The 15,341-nt window shown below is 39.1% G+C and overlaps 1 protein-coding gene across 7 annotated transcripts in view; it reads left to right on the top strand.

Moving 5' to 3' along the window:
- The first annotated feature begins 691 nt into the window (after positions 1-691).
- TAFA5 (TAFA chemokine like family member 5) overlaps positions 692-15,341 on the top strand; it is a 419,600-nt gene continuing 404,950 nt past the window's right edge. For 4 of the 7 annotated variants that reach the window (XR_009114349.1, XR_009114348.1, XR_009114347.1 and 1 more), the window contains exon 1: positions 692-1,252. Coding sequence is in view for 3 of the 7 variants with exons in the window: in XM_058021942.1 (XP_057877925.1) it covers positions 1,141-1,252 (112 nt within the window). In the remaining 4 variants the exon portion in view is untranslated. The remainder of the gene's footprint in view (positions 1,253-15,341) is intronic. The other 3 variants (XM_058021945.1, XM_058021943.1, XR_009114350.1) reach the window with 2 other exon arrangements.

The following is a 15,341-nucleotide window of genomic DNA, read 5'->3' as shown; positions in this document are numbered from 1 at the left end:
CCCGCCCCCACCGCGGCCCCGCAGGGCTGGCAGCAGCCTCCGCGGGGACAGGGACAGGGGCTGTCGCCCTGCGGCTCCTCCCTCCCTAAACCCGGCGGGCGCCGCCCCGGGAGCGGGAACGGGAGCGGAGAGCGGCGCAGGGCCGGGGGGCGATGCGAGCCCCGGGGCGGGCGCGCTCCTCCGGCGGGGAGGCGAGCGGAGCGGCGGGGGAAGGACCGCTCTGCTCGGAGCACTGAGCACCTGTGGGCGTGACCGCCGGCCCCCTCCTCCTCCTCCCGCTTCCCTTTACTTGAAGGGCCAGCGCCGCTGTAGCGGCAGAGCCTGAGAGCGGAGCGGGCGGTGCTCGGAGAGGAGGAGACCCGCCGCCGACCCTCCGCCTCAAGTGTCCCGGCCCATCCAGCGCCCCCGCCCCGTCGAGCCGCAGGACCGGTCGGGAGGGCAGCTCAGGCTGGACAGGCCGTGGGGGGACGGGGCTGTCCTCGCCCTGCGGGCTCTGGGCCGGGGCGCGGATCGCCCTCTCAGCGCGGAGCTGCGCGCGGAGCCCTGCCCGGCGGGCGGCGGTGGCGCCGGGCTGCCCTCGCCCCTCGGTGGCCCCCGCGGCCATGCTGGCCTGGGCTGAGGGGCGGCCGCGCCCTGAGCGGGGGTCGCCGTAGAGCCGCGGGCGGGCGGGCGGGGGAGGCGCCGCGTTTGCACCGCCGGGGCCCGCGCTCCGCCTGCGGGGCTGCCCCCGGGACGGGGAGGCAGGGGCAAGGACGGCAAGCGGAACAACTTCTGCAAATTGAAAACAGAAAAGAAAAAAATAATAAAAAAAAAGAGGCTTCTTCGTGGGACGTCTTCGAAGCTCAGTACCACGCGAGGCATCCCAGCCGCAGTGAGACCCTCCATGCCAGTGCCTCCCATCAGAGTGACAGGAGGGAAGCTGGCTGTGGCCGCTGTTCCCAAGCTCCGCTTGCGTTAGAGTCGCCTTGGCTTTCTGGCTGGAAGATGGTTCCTGCGACAGGACCATGGTGCTGATGATGAACAGCAGAGTGGTTGGATGATGCCTTCCTTGAGGATTACACGTGGAACAAGGCCATCAGTCGAGGGGAGAGCTGGCTGGTGAAACTGTCTGACTTTCCCCCCGCTGGGGAAGTGGCTTCAATGGCTCCATCTCCCAGGAGAAGCAGTAGGAAAGATGCCAGCACCTTGCCAAGCATGTCCTCAACTTTCTGGGCTATCATGATCCTGGCTAGTCTCCTAATCGCTTACTGCAGTAAGTACATATTTGTCCTGGTGCTTTTGCTGGGCATAAATCTACACCCTTCCCATGTGAGGTAACACTTCAGGCGAGGGCCAAGCTCTGAAGCTGGCAGGCACAGGCACTGTGCCTTAGACTTGCCCCTCAGCACATCTCCCCCCACTCCCCTATGGCAAAGCAGGTAGACCGGCACTTTAATACTGCTGCTTCTCAGGAGAGTGAGCTGTCCTTAGGTTGTAAATGTGGCATTTCCAGTCCAAATAGTATCATCTCTTGGATTTTAGAAACAAACTTTCTAGCGGTAGTAGCCCTGATCCCTGTTCACTGTTTATTGTCAGATGTTACCAGATTGCTCTGAGGCTGCTCCTTCCACATACACACTCTCCTAACTCTGTCCACCTTCCATGAAGGGGAGCTGGTTTGCTTATGTCCATTTTTTTAGGAAGCACATACTTCATCAAGTGGCAGATGTCTTAACATCCTGGGATCATATGTGATCCTCTGAAATTCCATAGGAGCAAATCTTGGCACTTTCTTAGCATATCCTCAGCAGTTTAGTAAGTCCATGTTGCCAGTTTTAGAGCTGCATCTCAGGTTATCAATAGAGTTTTTATATTCTTTTTTCAGGCTTGATAGATTTTCCGTTAATTACAGTGTTGCAGATAAGGTATCTGTAAGAATCAAGTACTTGGACTAGAAATGCTTTAAAAGGTCTTTATTTTTTCCTGCTTTTTTGTTTGTTTTTGGTAATTTTTGTTTGTTTTGCTTTCAGCAAAAATCATTTTCAAACAGTTATATAATGTCAATGGAGTTAATGCCTAGACTTCAAGTTAGGGAATGCAAATTAGTCCATAGCGCCAGAGTAGGAAACTTGCAAAGAGAATAGAAAAAGCAATTTTTATGCAATAATAAAAAAAAAAAAAAAAACCAAACAACTGCAATTTATCAGGAAGGACCCACACAGCTTTGCCAAAATGAATCTACACTGTATTTTCCCACCCTGAGCTGAATGGGATCTGTAATTTACCCATGGTGCATATTGCTTTCATTAGCTGTAGCATAAAGGATTTTGCACTAGGCTTGTCTGGTGGAGCTGTAATAGGTGTAGGCTCTGATGAATAGGAAATAGATGCTGGTTTGCAGGAGCATACCTGCTGCATTTCTTAACCCTCTATTCCATTTCCTCCAGCTGTATTACACTGACCATTTTTCCATGTATGTGTTCTGGGTTTTTTTCGAAACAAGATTGTAATTGGTTAGGAAAACCTTTAATTCACTTCTGTTTTGTGTATTTCAGGGGTTCTTTATACTGATGACACTGAAAGTGAATTATGCCAAAAAGAATAACATATTTTGGATTTTGTTTTGTGATTTAGCACATTTTGCATTACACTTCTCAGTAATAAAATTATATTAAACAGGCCACACTTTTAATAATATAATTTTGTACATAATGCTGTATTCAATGTGATAATGTAGAGGATATACTAAACAACATAGTGAGTTTTAAAATAATTTATTGTATCATGGGAGTGCATATTACAGAATGAATAGTTCAGTGACAAAGGGAATTCAGTTTGGTATTAGTGATAGGAAATATTTTGTTAAGTTTGTGTTAGAAGTGTCCAAAGCATCACAGGCTTCTTATAAGAAGATATGAGATCTTCTGTGCATACATTTTCAATCAGCATGGCCTCAAAAAGAGTTAACTGTGAACTCTGACACTTCAGAAATCATTTATTTTCAGCAATTAGAAGTTTGACCGTGTTTTATCCTAAGGAATGTAGTCATCCATTTGAATTGTTACATATTGTTCATTGTTTACTAATGAAAAATGCAAATGTTGGTCAGTAATCTCAAGGCATTTTCTAGTGTGCTTACAGATCAGTTTCTAATTATTTCTTTCAGAGAGGGTAGATGGTATTCCTCCAATATGTAGTACACTCTTCATTTCATATATCACTGAAAAGCACCATGCTGCTTAAAATATGCAGTGTCAAAACACTCCACCATTTATGTAATGCTTCACTGATTTGACAATTGCAATTCCAAATGTTAATGAAGCATCATGAACATTTTATCTAGTGGTAGTATTTGAGACATTGGAAAAAAGTGGTTTTTGCTCTGTGAAAAATCAAGATAAAAAAAAGTGAAGCTATTTCTAGGTAAAGCAGCACTTCAGATTTTATGAATTCTCTTAAAAATCAGCTAGAGTTTAATCAGTCTTTTTACATCTGATGCTTGTTTTTGAAGAAAAGCAAATTTGAGTTTTGGGGAGTACATGATGACTTTTAAAAATAACAGGATTGCCATATTTCTTAGGAAGTAAAAGAAAAGAAATTTGACTATGTAAGGTGGTCTCTGTTTTCCCCCACACTTTATTGTCAGGAACACAGACGTATAACCATAAAGGTGAATATATTATCAAACTAATTACAGGAACTTAATATTTTGTGATCTCATTGTATCATTCTACTGAAAACAAACCCTGCAGCCTCCAAAACAAAATCTGAAAAATAACTTTTCCATTTTTCCTTTCCTAATAGCACTGTAAATACAATTTTTGATGTATCTTGCCTATTTCCATTTTTAATGTTAGTCTGAAAAGGCTTATTTCTGAATCAGTTTTTTGAACATTGCTTCTCCTTCTCCTAATTACTTTGTGAATCTTTTTTTCTGGAAGTCTATTTGTTGTACAATAGTCCTTCCTATTACTGGGAGCAACCAGTAAACACCATACTCTAAGTTCCACTTGACAGATTAACATATTTGTAAAGAATGTTCTGGATGTAAATGTACAACCCATTAGACTTTCATTTATGCTTTAGTTTCTGAAGCCCAATTATATTCCTATTGATGTGGTAAAATGATAAACTGATAATTTTTTCTTTCTTAAATGTTTAGATTATACTTAGGGATAATGGCTCCATCCTATGGTGGAAGAGAAACCTGCATCAAATCAATTAGGTTAGTTGCTATAGTGATAAATATAATGTAATATTCTCCATCTGAAGGAAAATGGTCTGATTTGATGGGCTCTCAACGGGGGAAGGCAAAAACAAAGTAGTAGAAATAGACTGTTTGTGGTCCTTGGTGTGAGCAACACAGAGTTATTTTGCTAAGCAGAAGAATCATTAAATGCAAAAACAGCCTCAGAAGGCTCTCCTGGTAGAGGGTGGCCACCTTCATGGCAATTCAGAATTGAAAGACTTGTGACATTTTATGATTCCATATGTGTATCTTGCATACTTGCTTAATAAACAGTAGTAAACCGGAGAGAAGTACCTACAGTGAATGCCTCACATTGTGTTTTTTACTGCTGTAAAGGTAAAATGAATAGATTTGTTGGGGTTTTTTGTTTGGTTGTTTGTTTTTTTTTTCTTCTTTATAACTAGAGTATTTTACCATGCTTGAAAGTTTTGTCAAATTAAGGAAATTCTATGTGGTATCACAGCTGCCTGCTACGTCAGGAATGTAAATAACATAGTTTTGATCCAGAACTACTTCTTAGTGCATTTATTCAGTTGACTTTGCTATAAATACTGAAATGCTTTTTATATGTAAATGGTAACTTTTTAAAGCAATATAGGAATCAGCTTTTAGCAAATTTGTGGCAGTTACAAGCTTTTACTTTTCCTTTTTTATACTGTTTTCTAAGCCCAATGAGTAGAACTTTAGAGCCCTGTGCTGTTAAGTTAATACTTATGAGGGTAAGTAAATGGATTTTTTTTTAAAGGAGCTACCAAAACTGAATGGTACTTGGAAAATTGACCTCCTTACTTTGAGTACAGTGTATGGAAGAGAGCAGTATGAAACCCAGCATTTATGCTTACTAAATAATGATAGTACTAGGAAAAAGGAATCTAAAAGTCCAAAATGCAAAGTAATTCCCATAATACTGAGATGTTTTTGGTATTGCTGAGCAGGGCTTGCACAGAACCAAGGCCTTTTCTGCTTTCCTTATTGCCACACTGGTGAGGAAACTGCAAGTACATTGCAGGTTAGGAGGAGGCACAGTCAGAGCAGGTGACTCCTACTGACCAAGGGGATATTCCAGACCATGTGACATCATGCTCAGTGTCTGAAATGGGGGGAAGAAGAAGGGGAAATTTGCAGTGATGGTGTTCATTTCCATTGTTGTACATGATGGAGCCCTGCTTTGCTGGAGACAGCGGAACACCTGCCTGCCCAGGGGAGGGGATGAGGTCATTTCTTGTTTTGCTTTGCCTGTGTGCATGAATTTTGCTTTCCCTATTAAACTATCTTTCTCTCAACCCATGAGTTTCCTGGCTTTTACCTTTCTGATTCTTTCCCCAGTCTTGCTCATGGGGAGAGAGTGAGCTGCTGCCTAGGGCTTGGTTCCTGGATGGGGTTAAACCACAAAAAAATACTATATTAACCTTACCTTAAATTGAGATCCTGCTACTTATTGGGTAGACATGGCTCATTTGAGAAATGCCTTTTCATTTTCCTGTTCTGGAGTTGCTTTCTGTCTAAAAGACATGGGCTGCTATGGTCTCCAGGTCTTATTGTTTCCTTATTTGAGACTGCCAGCAGGAATGGCAATTAACTGTGACTGTCATCTGGCCACTTCTACACCAGGGGCTACCATGTCATCATGGCTAGGCTACTGAACAGCTGTTAGATGGTAAATGGTCACTGCCCATTTATGTTGGATGCAAACAAGTCAGCTCTGAATGAAAGCCTACAGCTCCTGTTATTGATCTGTTATCATTCAGGTCCCTTCTGTTTTCAGAACTGAGAACCACAGATTTTTAAAAAATCTGTTTACCTGATCTGTAATGTTAGTATATTTTCTGCAAGAATTACTGTGTACGTATTTTTCCCAAACTCTGTGTGCAGAATGTGACATAGAGAACAGCTGTTGTAAGTCAAACTTTTTTCAGTCTAATTTGTATATAGAAAGAAAGAATAATGCTTTTATGAAATTAAATAGGATATGTAAAATATTAAAATTCTGTTTCTTTATGTACTGTCCCCCTTGCTCCTTTTGAAGTAGGCTCAATTTTTGTGATAAAACCAGAATTGGTTTCTTTATTGCTTAGAATTTGATGGCCTCTACAACATACTACCTGCCAATGTGGATACCAAGTTGACACTGAGATTGTCTCAGCAGTTGTGCTGTAGTCTTTCCAGATGATGTATTACAAAGAAGTCCTTGGCATCAATGCAAGAAATGTCTTCTTACTGCTTTGAATATAGAATTTGACCCTTTAAGACTAAGTAAACACTGTTACAATTTCTCAAACGTTTGAATTCCGGCTATTCATACTTCCATTGCAAGTATAACCACTGATGTGGATGGATGATGAGAAGTAGGTAGGGAGGGGAAATTAGAAGAAAATTGATATTTTCAATTAAATACATAGTAGAGAAGTATTCCATGTCTTTCAGCCTAATTGACAGGCAGAGATTGAGACCTCTTTGACAGTTTTTTTTGTGCTGTTTATGTAATGTACTATTTTTTCTTACCATATACTATGAAGACGGTACTGGGGCCATGGAGTAGAGCTCTCCTGCTCCAACTAGAGGGTGTAAACATGAGCTGGATTAGATTTTCTTCTACTGGAGTCCCATTAATCTTTTGGTCTTTCCTTACTGATTCCACTAAAGAAGCAGTAGAAAGTCCTTCACTGAGCCTAGCCTTTAGGAGTGTGTATTCATTCTCCTCTGCTAGAAGGGGATGGTATGAAATATCTCAGTTTTTAAGATGTAATTTAGTACTTTCTTAGAGAGTGCTCTAACCATAAGGCTATTACATGGGAAAATAAACATTGACAGCTAGTCCAGCATGTGGCATGTCAAATATTCTTTATTAAAGGTGTACACTGAATGTTGTCCATAACTCTAAAATGCACTTGGATACTGAGCTTCATATAGAAGTATTAGATACATAGGAAAATCCAGGTGGGTTTGATTAGCCGCAGTCTTCCTGGTCTGCATATTCTTTGTTGCTAAATTCAAACTAGAGTGTTTCCATGCTTGATCTCACGTTTGATCGGGTGTGTTGTTCCACTGCTGGGCTGGGAATCTATTTTTTAATTTTTTTTCTGTGCTTAAATCTAAGCTAGATTGCTTTTTGGACAGATGGTTGGCAAATATGCTTATTGTCTATGTTTTGAAAGTCATCTCTTCATGCTTTTGTGTTAGCCCTGCAAATAGGAAAATGTTATGTGGTGACTATTTGAAAATATATGACCTGTATTTAGACCATGTTTTTCCAATATTTTTGGTATAGAGGTTTATTTCAAAGAGTTTGTGCATGTTTTTCAAAAAAGGACTGGTCGTGAATAACAAGTCGAATGGTAGAGGTCTTTGCATCTATGTGATCTTTGGATCTCTTCCAAACCATGTGGCCTGTGTATTATTTTGATCTCTGAATGGACTGCTTCTTCAAACACTTGATTGCTTTCAGATAAGAAAAAATCCTCTAATTGGTGTGAGGAGTATGACTATTTTTTTAAAAGGGTCTCTGAGCAATAACCCCTTTGGTTTTCTCCTGAGTAGCATCCACTCACCTGAATATCATCTCTGCTTTTGCAGTGTTAGGAGAAGTCCTGATACTTCTCTTCATTGCCTGTGGAGCACTGCAGCAGTAAGGAAGTTGCTTCTCTAGAATAAAGTGTTATTTATTTTGCCAAATTGTATCTTGTTGTTGGACAAAAACTATATGTAGAGAGACCTCTAGCTTAAATTTTTCTTTTTACAGTGCCCTTCAAGACTGTCAGTTAGTGTGACTTATTTATAGTTCTGATGTTTTTTTTAGTTTGTTTATATATATTTATTTATTTTGTATATTTCTGCCTCTTCATGTGATGGAAGGGACCTTTAATGTTCAACTAGTCCCAAACCCCCTGCCATGGTCAGGGCCACCTTTGTCTAGACCAGGTTGCTCAGAGCCCCAGTCAGCCTGGCCTTGAGCAGTTCCCAGGATGATAACTTTTCTGAGCAACCTCTTCCAGTTCCTCAACACCCTCACATTAAAGAAGTTCATCCTAATATCTAATGTGAACCTCCCCTCTTTCAATTTGAAGCTACTAATGCTTTAAAATATTGCCCCTTATCCTATCACTAAATGGCCAAATAAAAGGTCCCACTCCTAGGCTGCCTCATTCTCTTGCAGCCCAAGCTAACCCCTGCCTTTATCTGCCCCTTGGCTTCAGAATTCTCCTCCACTGTCATATCCTGCTCTCCCAACAGGAGATGTTTTAACAGGGCAGGATCTTGTGATGTTTTTAGGATCACATACCTTACATAATAAAGCATCCTTCTGCCTTTGCTTGCAACTGACAGTAGCAATTTATGCTATGACCCCATTGTTCATTCTAGTGTTTGGAAGGTCTGTCAGAGACAGTGGGACTGTCTCTGTTTTTGTTTTGTGTGGAGGTTAATTCCAGAACATAGTTAACAGATGTGTTCTGTTTGTCTTTTCTGTACCAGAAACAGCTCAGAGTAAAAGCCAAGAACAGAATGCCTACGAGATCAGAAATATTTTAGATTGCAAGTTATATTGATTGGGTTAATTCCTGTTTTTTCATCCATTGTAGGGGAGAATTTCACTGACCAACTTTGTTTAAGCATAGCTTTAGAACCTCATGAATCTGTTATGTGTCATCTGAGAGAAGGGTCCTTAATTCTTACAGAAATGAGAAATCACTACATATGGAAAAGAAAATAATCACTACATATGACACTAGTCTAACAAGAAGTAAATGGAAATGCTTTCTGAGTTCTTGCTAATCCTAGTATAATTTATGATGGCTTTGACCTTTGCTCTTGGAACTCTTTTTTTTTTTTTTTTTTTTCTGATCATCTTATAATGCTGATCTTGACAAATGTGTTTTAAGAGATGATAAACTGACAAATAGAGATACCTTTAACCCTGAATACCTCTGTCACTCTTCATGCTTTCAGCTGTCAATATTCCTTTCAGGGGATATTTAATTTTTCCATTGAACTAGACCAGTGGAAAGTTTGGCAGAACATCTTAGCCAGATGACAGAAGTGGGTTTAAGCTAAGCTGTTGTAGTGCTCATTAAATGGTTCAGTTGAACACAGAAATGTTGAAATGCTGTGAGAACAGTGACTTCTGGCACTTCTGGCAGACCCAGAGGAAGCCCACGGACGTGATCAGGGGGCTGAAGCCTATGAAGACCAGTAGAGAGAGCTGGAATTATTCAGCCTGGGGAAGAGAAGGGTTAGGGAATTCCTTACTTACAACCTTGCAGTATAACAAGGGGGCTTGTGAAAAAGATATTTTACCAGAGGCTATAGTGTCAGGAGAAAGAGCAATAGTTTAAACTGAGAGTAGATTCACATGGGACATAAGAAGTCTTTTACTGTGAGGGTGGTGAGACACTGGCACAGGTTGCCCAGAGCAGCTGTGGATGCCCAGTCCCTGGAAGTGTTCAGGATCGGGCAGGCTGGGGCTTTGAGCAACCTGGTCTAGTGGAAGGTGCCCCTGCCCATGGTGGTGGGGGTTGGAACTAGATAATCTTAAAGGGTCCCTTCGAAACCAAACCAGTCTATGACTTTCATTCTCTTGCTTTAAATTAAACAAATACAAATGTAATGGATATTGAGAGTTTACCTGTTACTGATACCATTCCCTTGTATTACTGAAAGGGTTCACTAGGTTCTCACATTTTGAGCCAAAATGAACCTTCTATTTATTTAGACCTTGGGTAGGCACTTTCCTTGTGTGCAACCTAAAAAAAAATGTGGCTGTTTCTATTATTTATTTTGTATACTGAACAAATTCCAATGTAGTTCTGCATATTAGCTTGAATCAAAAAATAGAAAATTCTTTCCTGAATTGAACTAATACAGTAACCTGAGTTATTATTGAAAATAATTTTGTTGAAAAATATCAGAAAGGTTTTACAGAGCTTTCTAAATATCTACTGTCAGTAATGCTCTATTGAACATTCATTCTAAGGTGAGAGTATATATGGTTTGTGTATATATGTGCTCAGTAAAAACCATATCAATATTTAAAACAAAACAAAGAGGCTTTAAAATTTGATATCACCAAATGTTTCTGAAAGGTAATAATTTTGATGAAATGACCTGTTCTAAAGCATTTTCGTAGCATGTGCTTGTAGAGCATAATATCTGGAATTATGATTCTTTTAAGGTATCATTTTAAAGAACTTTCACAGATATTTTCATTTTAAGAAATCAGTTCCAGCCTGGGAAACAAACAAACAAACAAAACCACCAAAATCAAATATAAATATTCTGAAAGTTAGATCCTTATAGATTAAAAGAAACAGCTGACAAAGAATTTCAGTTTCATCTGAACAGGAGAGGTTTTTCCTTACTTTAGATTTCTGCAGTGTAGTCATCTATATTTACCATATAAAAGTCAGTGAAAGCATAAACATTTTCACAGTGCAGTTCATGTGACCTTTTTAAGATACATGATAGAGATTAGAGTTTGATGTAAATTGTGCTGCAGAAGTGCTTGTCTTTGTTGGCAGATAGACAACTTGCTAAGATTTTAACATGTGTGTTATCACGTTGATCCAGTCCATCATTACAACATTTTTACAATGTTGCTCTTCCTATTTTCAAGACCCACATTTAATATTAAAATGTTTAATGCCAAGTAACTGGTTCAGTATTTCTATAGGGAAGAAAAACACAGAAAAAATGGCTTGTGATACAGATTGATTAAGACTATAGGTCAAGGTACTGAATTAATGCAGCAAAGGATTTGCACAATTTGAGGGATGTAGTTGGCATAAATTACTGAGATTTTCTGAGGATATCTTTGCAGTTTTAATTCCAAATATTTTTTGCAATGTTTTGTCTTACTGTAAATTCTTCAGTTTCTTTGACAGTATTGTCACACTCTGGACACTAAAAATTGTCTTCCCCCAGAAGTTGGAACCTATGTGAATTTCAGTGTGTACCAAAGGTTATCAGCTTTACCATTCCCTTTATTTTCTTTTTTAAGCCTCTTCTATATGAAACAATATTGAACACATTTTCACCATGCAAACTTTTATAGTGAGGTTAAAACATTTGAAACACCTTCATCTACTAATGACTTAAGTAAGAAAAGTTTTAAAGGTGAACAATGTGTACATGTTTATATGAAGCTGCAGGGACAAAGAAGACCTGAAATGCTTACCTTGAAAAGGAGATATGAAGAAAATAGAAGCTTAATATGAAAAATGTTGTGGTTATTTTTGGAAGGATATTGAGCTTTATGACCCAAGATATTCCTTCAGTTCTCCATTCTTCAGTCTAAGTGCTATTTCTACAGTCCTTTTCATCTGGAGAGATTTGTTGCCTTCTATAGCTCATTGTTTTATAAATATGTTTTTGTTCAAGGAATATATTGCTTTTCGCCTTTTTTCAGAGTAAATATATCTTCATGGATTCTTTGTCTTAAAGCTGTTCAGTTCTAGTTGTGCCTGTGTAACTAGAGACCTCTACTTTAATCCTGTCTACAAATATAGAATGCCTTACTCATCATGGTTTAGAAATGGTATTCTCCAATTTAGTACTCACACTAAAAAGACCCCAAACACTGTTCCTCCCTCCACCCCACCTCCTCTTGGAGGCATAAAACATTGTGGTTTGAGAGAAGAACAATTTACTGGAAATAGAAATGAGATAAGAAATGAACAGTAACAGCAACAATGGTAATAGAAGTGTGCAAAAGAGAGTGATTCACAAGCAAAAATGGTCACTGTGGACTCTATGAGAATAAACAAGACCTGACAGTTCCCCTGCCATCTTTTCCTGACCAGAAGGGACGCCTTCTCTCCAGAAGTGAGAGTGCCTTTCCCCTTCACCTGGCAATGACCTCGGGTGATAAGGAATAATCTCTCTGTCCTAGGCATGGCCCCTCCCAGCTAGTGCTAAAAATTAGCCCTGACATTTGATGGCAATGTAGGAATTCATTGGCATATTGTAGGTATAGGTTGGGGTATTCTTTGGCATAAATAGTACACTGGCTTCATAGGATTGGCATTGTACTGACACTAGGTAGTATTAAGAATCATTCTCTGTTGTTTTCTCCAATAATTAATCTCTTCATAGAGGAAGAGCTTGTCCTTTAGAATCCTCAACTTCACAGAGTGAAACTAATCTTTTCCTGTAGTATTTTAATTTAAGCATAGACACAAATATCAAATGATGCACCTGTCTCATTTTCTTAGTAAGTTTCCTGGAAATTATAGTTGTGTTGGTTTTTTTCTTGTCTCCATCAAAGACCAAACATGTAGAAAACAAGAAAACATCTCCTGCATTATCTAATTAGAGCACGTTCCCAATTTATTTCACTACCTTTCCTTTCACAGTTTATAATAAATGATAACCATTTCCTTCCTGAGGGCTTCCTTTTAAATTTAGTGTTCAGTGTTGGCATTGAGTTCCAATATTAGTTTTCTATCTTTCGTACTTTTCAGTTTTGCTTCCATATTTTTCTTATCTAAGGTCAGGTGAATTGCCCCTACTGTTTGTCTTGCCACTTTCTGAAGTGCTTTTTTGTTAGTTGGCATGACAGGTACTGCTATGTGAATCACAGTTTGTCAGTGACTTCTCAGACAAATTAACTTGATGTATGTGTAGAGAATTTTTCTCCCAACTGCTAGATCTGCAGAGATTTGAGAATTGAGCTTTTTTATCTTTTTTCTTTTCTTCCTACATCAGGTTCTCTGAGCCCAATTATAAAGTCTGTGATACAGCATACTGTAGTCTTGAGTCTAAGTACCTTGTTAGAATTTAGTTTAAAATTTCTTCTGCTGTTTTCAATTATTTTGGAAGTATATTAAGCAACAGATATGATTATGCACAGAAGGTTAGTAGTACTGAAATGCTGAGGAAAAAATATGCTTTCAGTGCATGTAATTTGAACAAGCCCTTTAGACTGCCAGAATGCTGGTAGATGTGATGGTTATGTACTAGTTGTCATGATAGGAGCCCCTAAATTTCAGATAGCTGTCAGTATTGCTGAGGTCCTCCTATATGTTTCATGTGACAAAGGACACCTATGGTTTGGCTGAATAGTATCCATTTTTCCAGGAACAGAAACAAATGTTTCAAAAGTGAATATCAGAAATGTAGAACTTAAATCATGGCTAGTTGGTTTTGGTCTTTGTTTGAAGGTGATGGTGACATGAAGCATATGGAATGAGAATTACGGAGCTCTTCTGTAAAGTCAAATAGCAACATTTCTGAAGTATGCTTTTGACCAATTTCATGTTCTTACTTTGCTTCTGATTTACTTTTCTCAGTCTATATTTCTATAAATTCACATATTTAATGTAACAGTGTAACACTGTAGCTGAACTTAAGGGATCAAAATGTTGCATTTTCCCCCCACATCTCTAAATCTGCACCTTTTTTTTCTTTCACAGAAGATCAGAGTGCCGTAAGTTGGGCGTTGTTGCTTCTGTTTCAATTTTTAAGTTTCTTTAGAAGGGAAAAATACACATTTCCAGAAATTATGGAGGAGTAAAATTTTGAGTTAAATCAGGCACATGTGATGGAGAACTGTCAGAGAAAATTCTGTCATTAAATAATGAAAGTTTCTGAATCCGCACTGAAGCTTATCTGTGTGTTGGTTGCTTTCCCTCTTACCTACATCTCCCTTATCTTATGGAGATCTCTTCTATTCTCCATCCTGTCTCCTATTCAGTTCAACATAGTTTTTCTGACAGACTTTCACAGTTCAGATAAAAACAAAATAAACAGAGGGATAAACACATGGGAAGACCATTTGATACTCTGGATCACCCACTTCAGCTTTGCCTTATTGGAAACACAGGCACCTGAGTCTGAAACATTACTGCTAGTCAGGAAGCTGTCCCTGCTGAGAGCACACACTTGTGCCTCCTTGCTCAATGCAAGAACTCTTGTAGTGCAGGAATTAAAGTGGTTGCAATCTGTCAAAATGTTCGTTCCTACCTTTTGTAGTATTTTAGCTGAGAGACAGGAAAATCAAGACCTTACAGAATGTGTATTGGCAAATTCATTTACTTGCTGTGTACACTTACCAGGAATCTTGGCCGCAAGGTTCATGAAATGTTGAGGTGCTTGCATCTATAAAATGCAATAGTGATAACCATAAAAGTGTATTTTCTCCTGCATTGAAAGTAGTTCTTGCTGGGACTGTTCTCAGACAGAATGCATGTTTTTTAATACATTTAACACCTACATATATTAACAGTTTATATAATTCCAGGAAAAATACCACAAAGCTGATTTCCTAAAAACAAGGAACTTAAGCGAGTTTAAGTTCACAAGATGAGGAATGATTCATTTTATGTAAACACTTGAAAAGCCTCTCTTTAAATCAATTGCAGATGATGAAAGAGTATTAATGGTGAAAAGAGAAGACTTATTTTTTCTTTAATTCGATTTAAGGTGACTAATATTGAAATAACACATTGGAAACTTGCAGTGGTGTCAGAGCCACTGGAACTAACAAAGGAATAAGAGCTTCCACATATGAAATGCATACAGATAATATCAAGATATATATCAAACTCTCAATATTTCTAACTCTGTTGAAATTAGGTATACAGCTTTTTTTTGAAAGAAGCTAGATTTCTAAAGGTAGCTTTGAGCTATTACTTTAAATATGCTTTAGTTTTCTGTTCATTTTAGTTTCTGTACCACACTTAAAAAATTTTTCATCTAAATGTGAAACTTTTTTGAATACCAGAAATTAGTAACTTTTGTTTCTATGGCCTATTTTGGAGTGATTCTATTGTACCAAGTATAGTCCATGTACATACAGCGTAAACATCATTTTATAGTAGAATTTCTTCCCCATTGCCTTACTAGATTCTATACAGATTAAAAAAACAGATCTATGTAAGATCACACAGAATTACAGAAATAGTAAGGTTGGAAAAGAATCTTGATATCATTCAGTCCATCTTATTACCTTACACTCCCTTGCCAACTAGACCTTGGCAGTGAGTGCCACATCCAGTGTTTTATTAAAGATCTCCACCAGCTCTCCAGGAACCCTGTTCCAAGGCCCAGACACTCCTTCTGCAAAGATCAGATGGGTCTCAATTCATTCAAGAAGATGAATCTCAATTTTCCATGAAGAATA

Source organism: Melospiza georgiana, chromosome 4, assembly GCF_028018845.1.
Source record: "Melospiza georgiana isolate bMelGeo1 chromosome 4, bMelGeo1.pri, whole genome shotgun sequence".
NCBI classification, from domain to species: Eukaryota; Metazoa; Chordata; class Aves; order Passeriformes; family Passerellidae; genus Melospiza; species Melospiza georgiana.
Note: the sequence above shows the minus strand (reverse complement) of the source record. Positions and strands in the feature narration are given on the sequence as shown.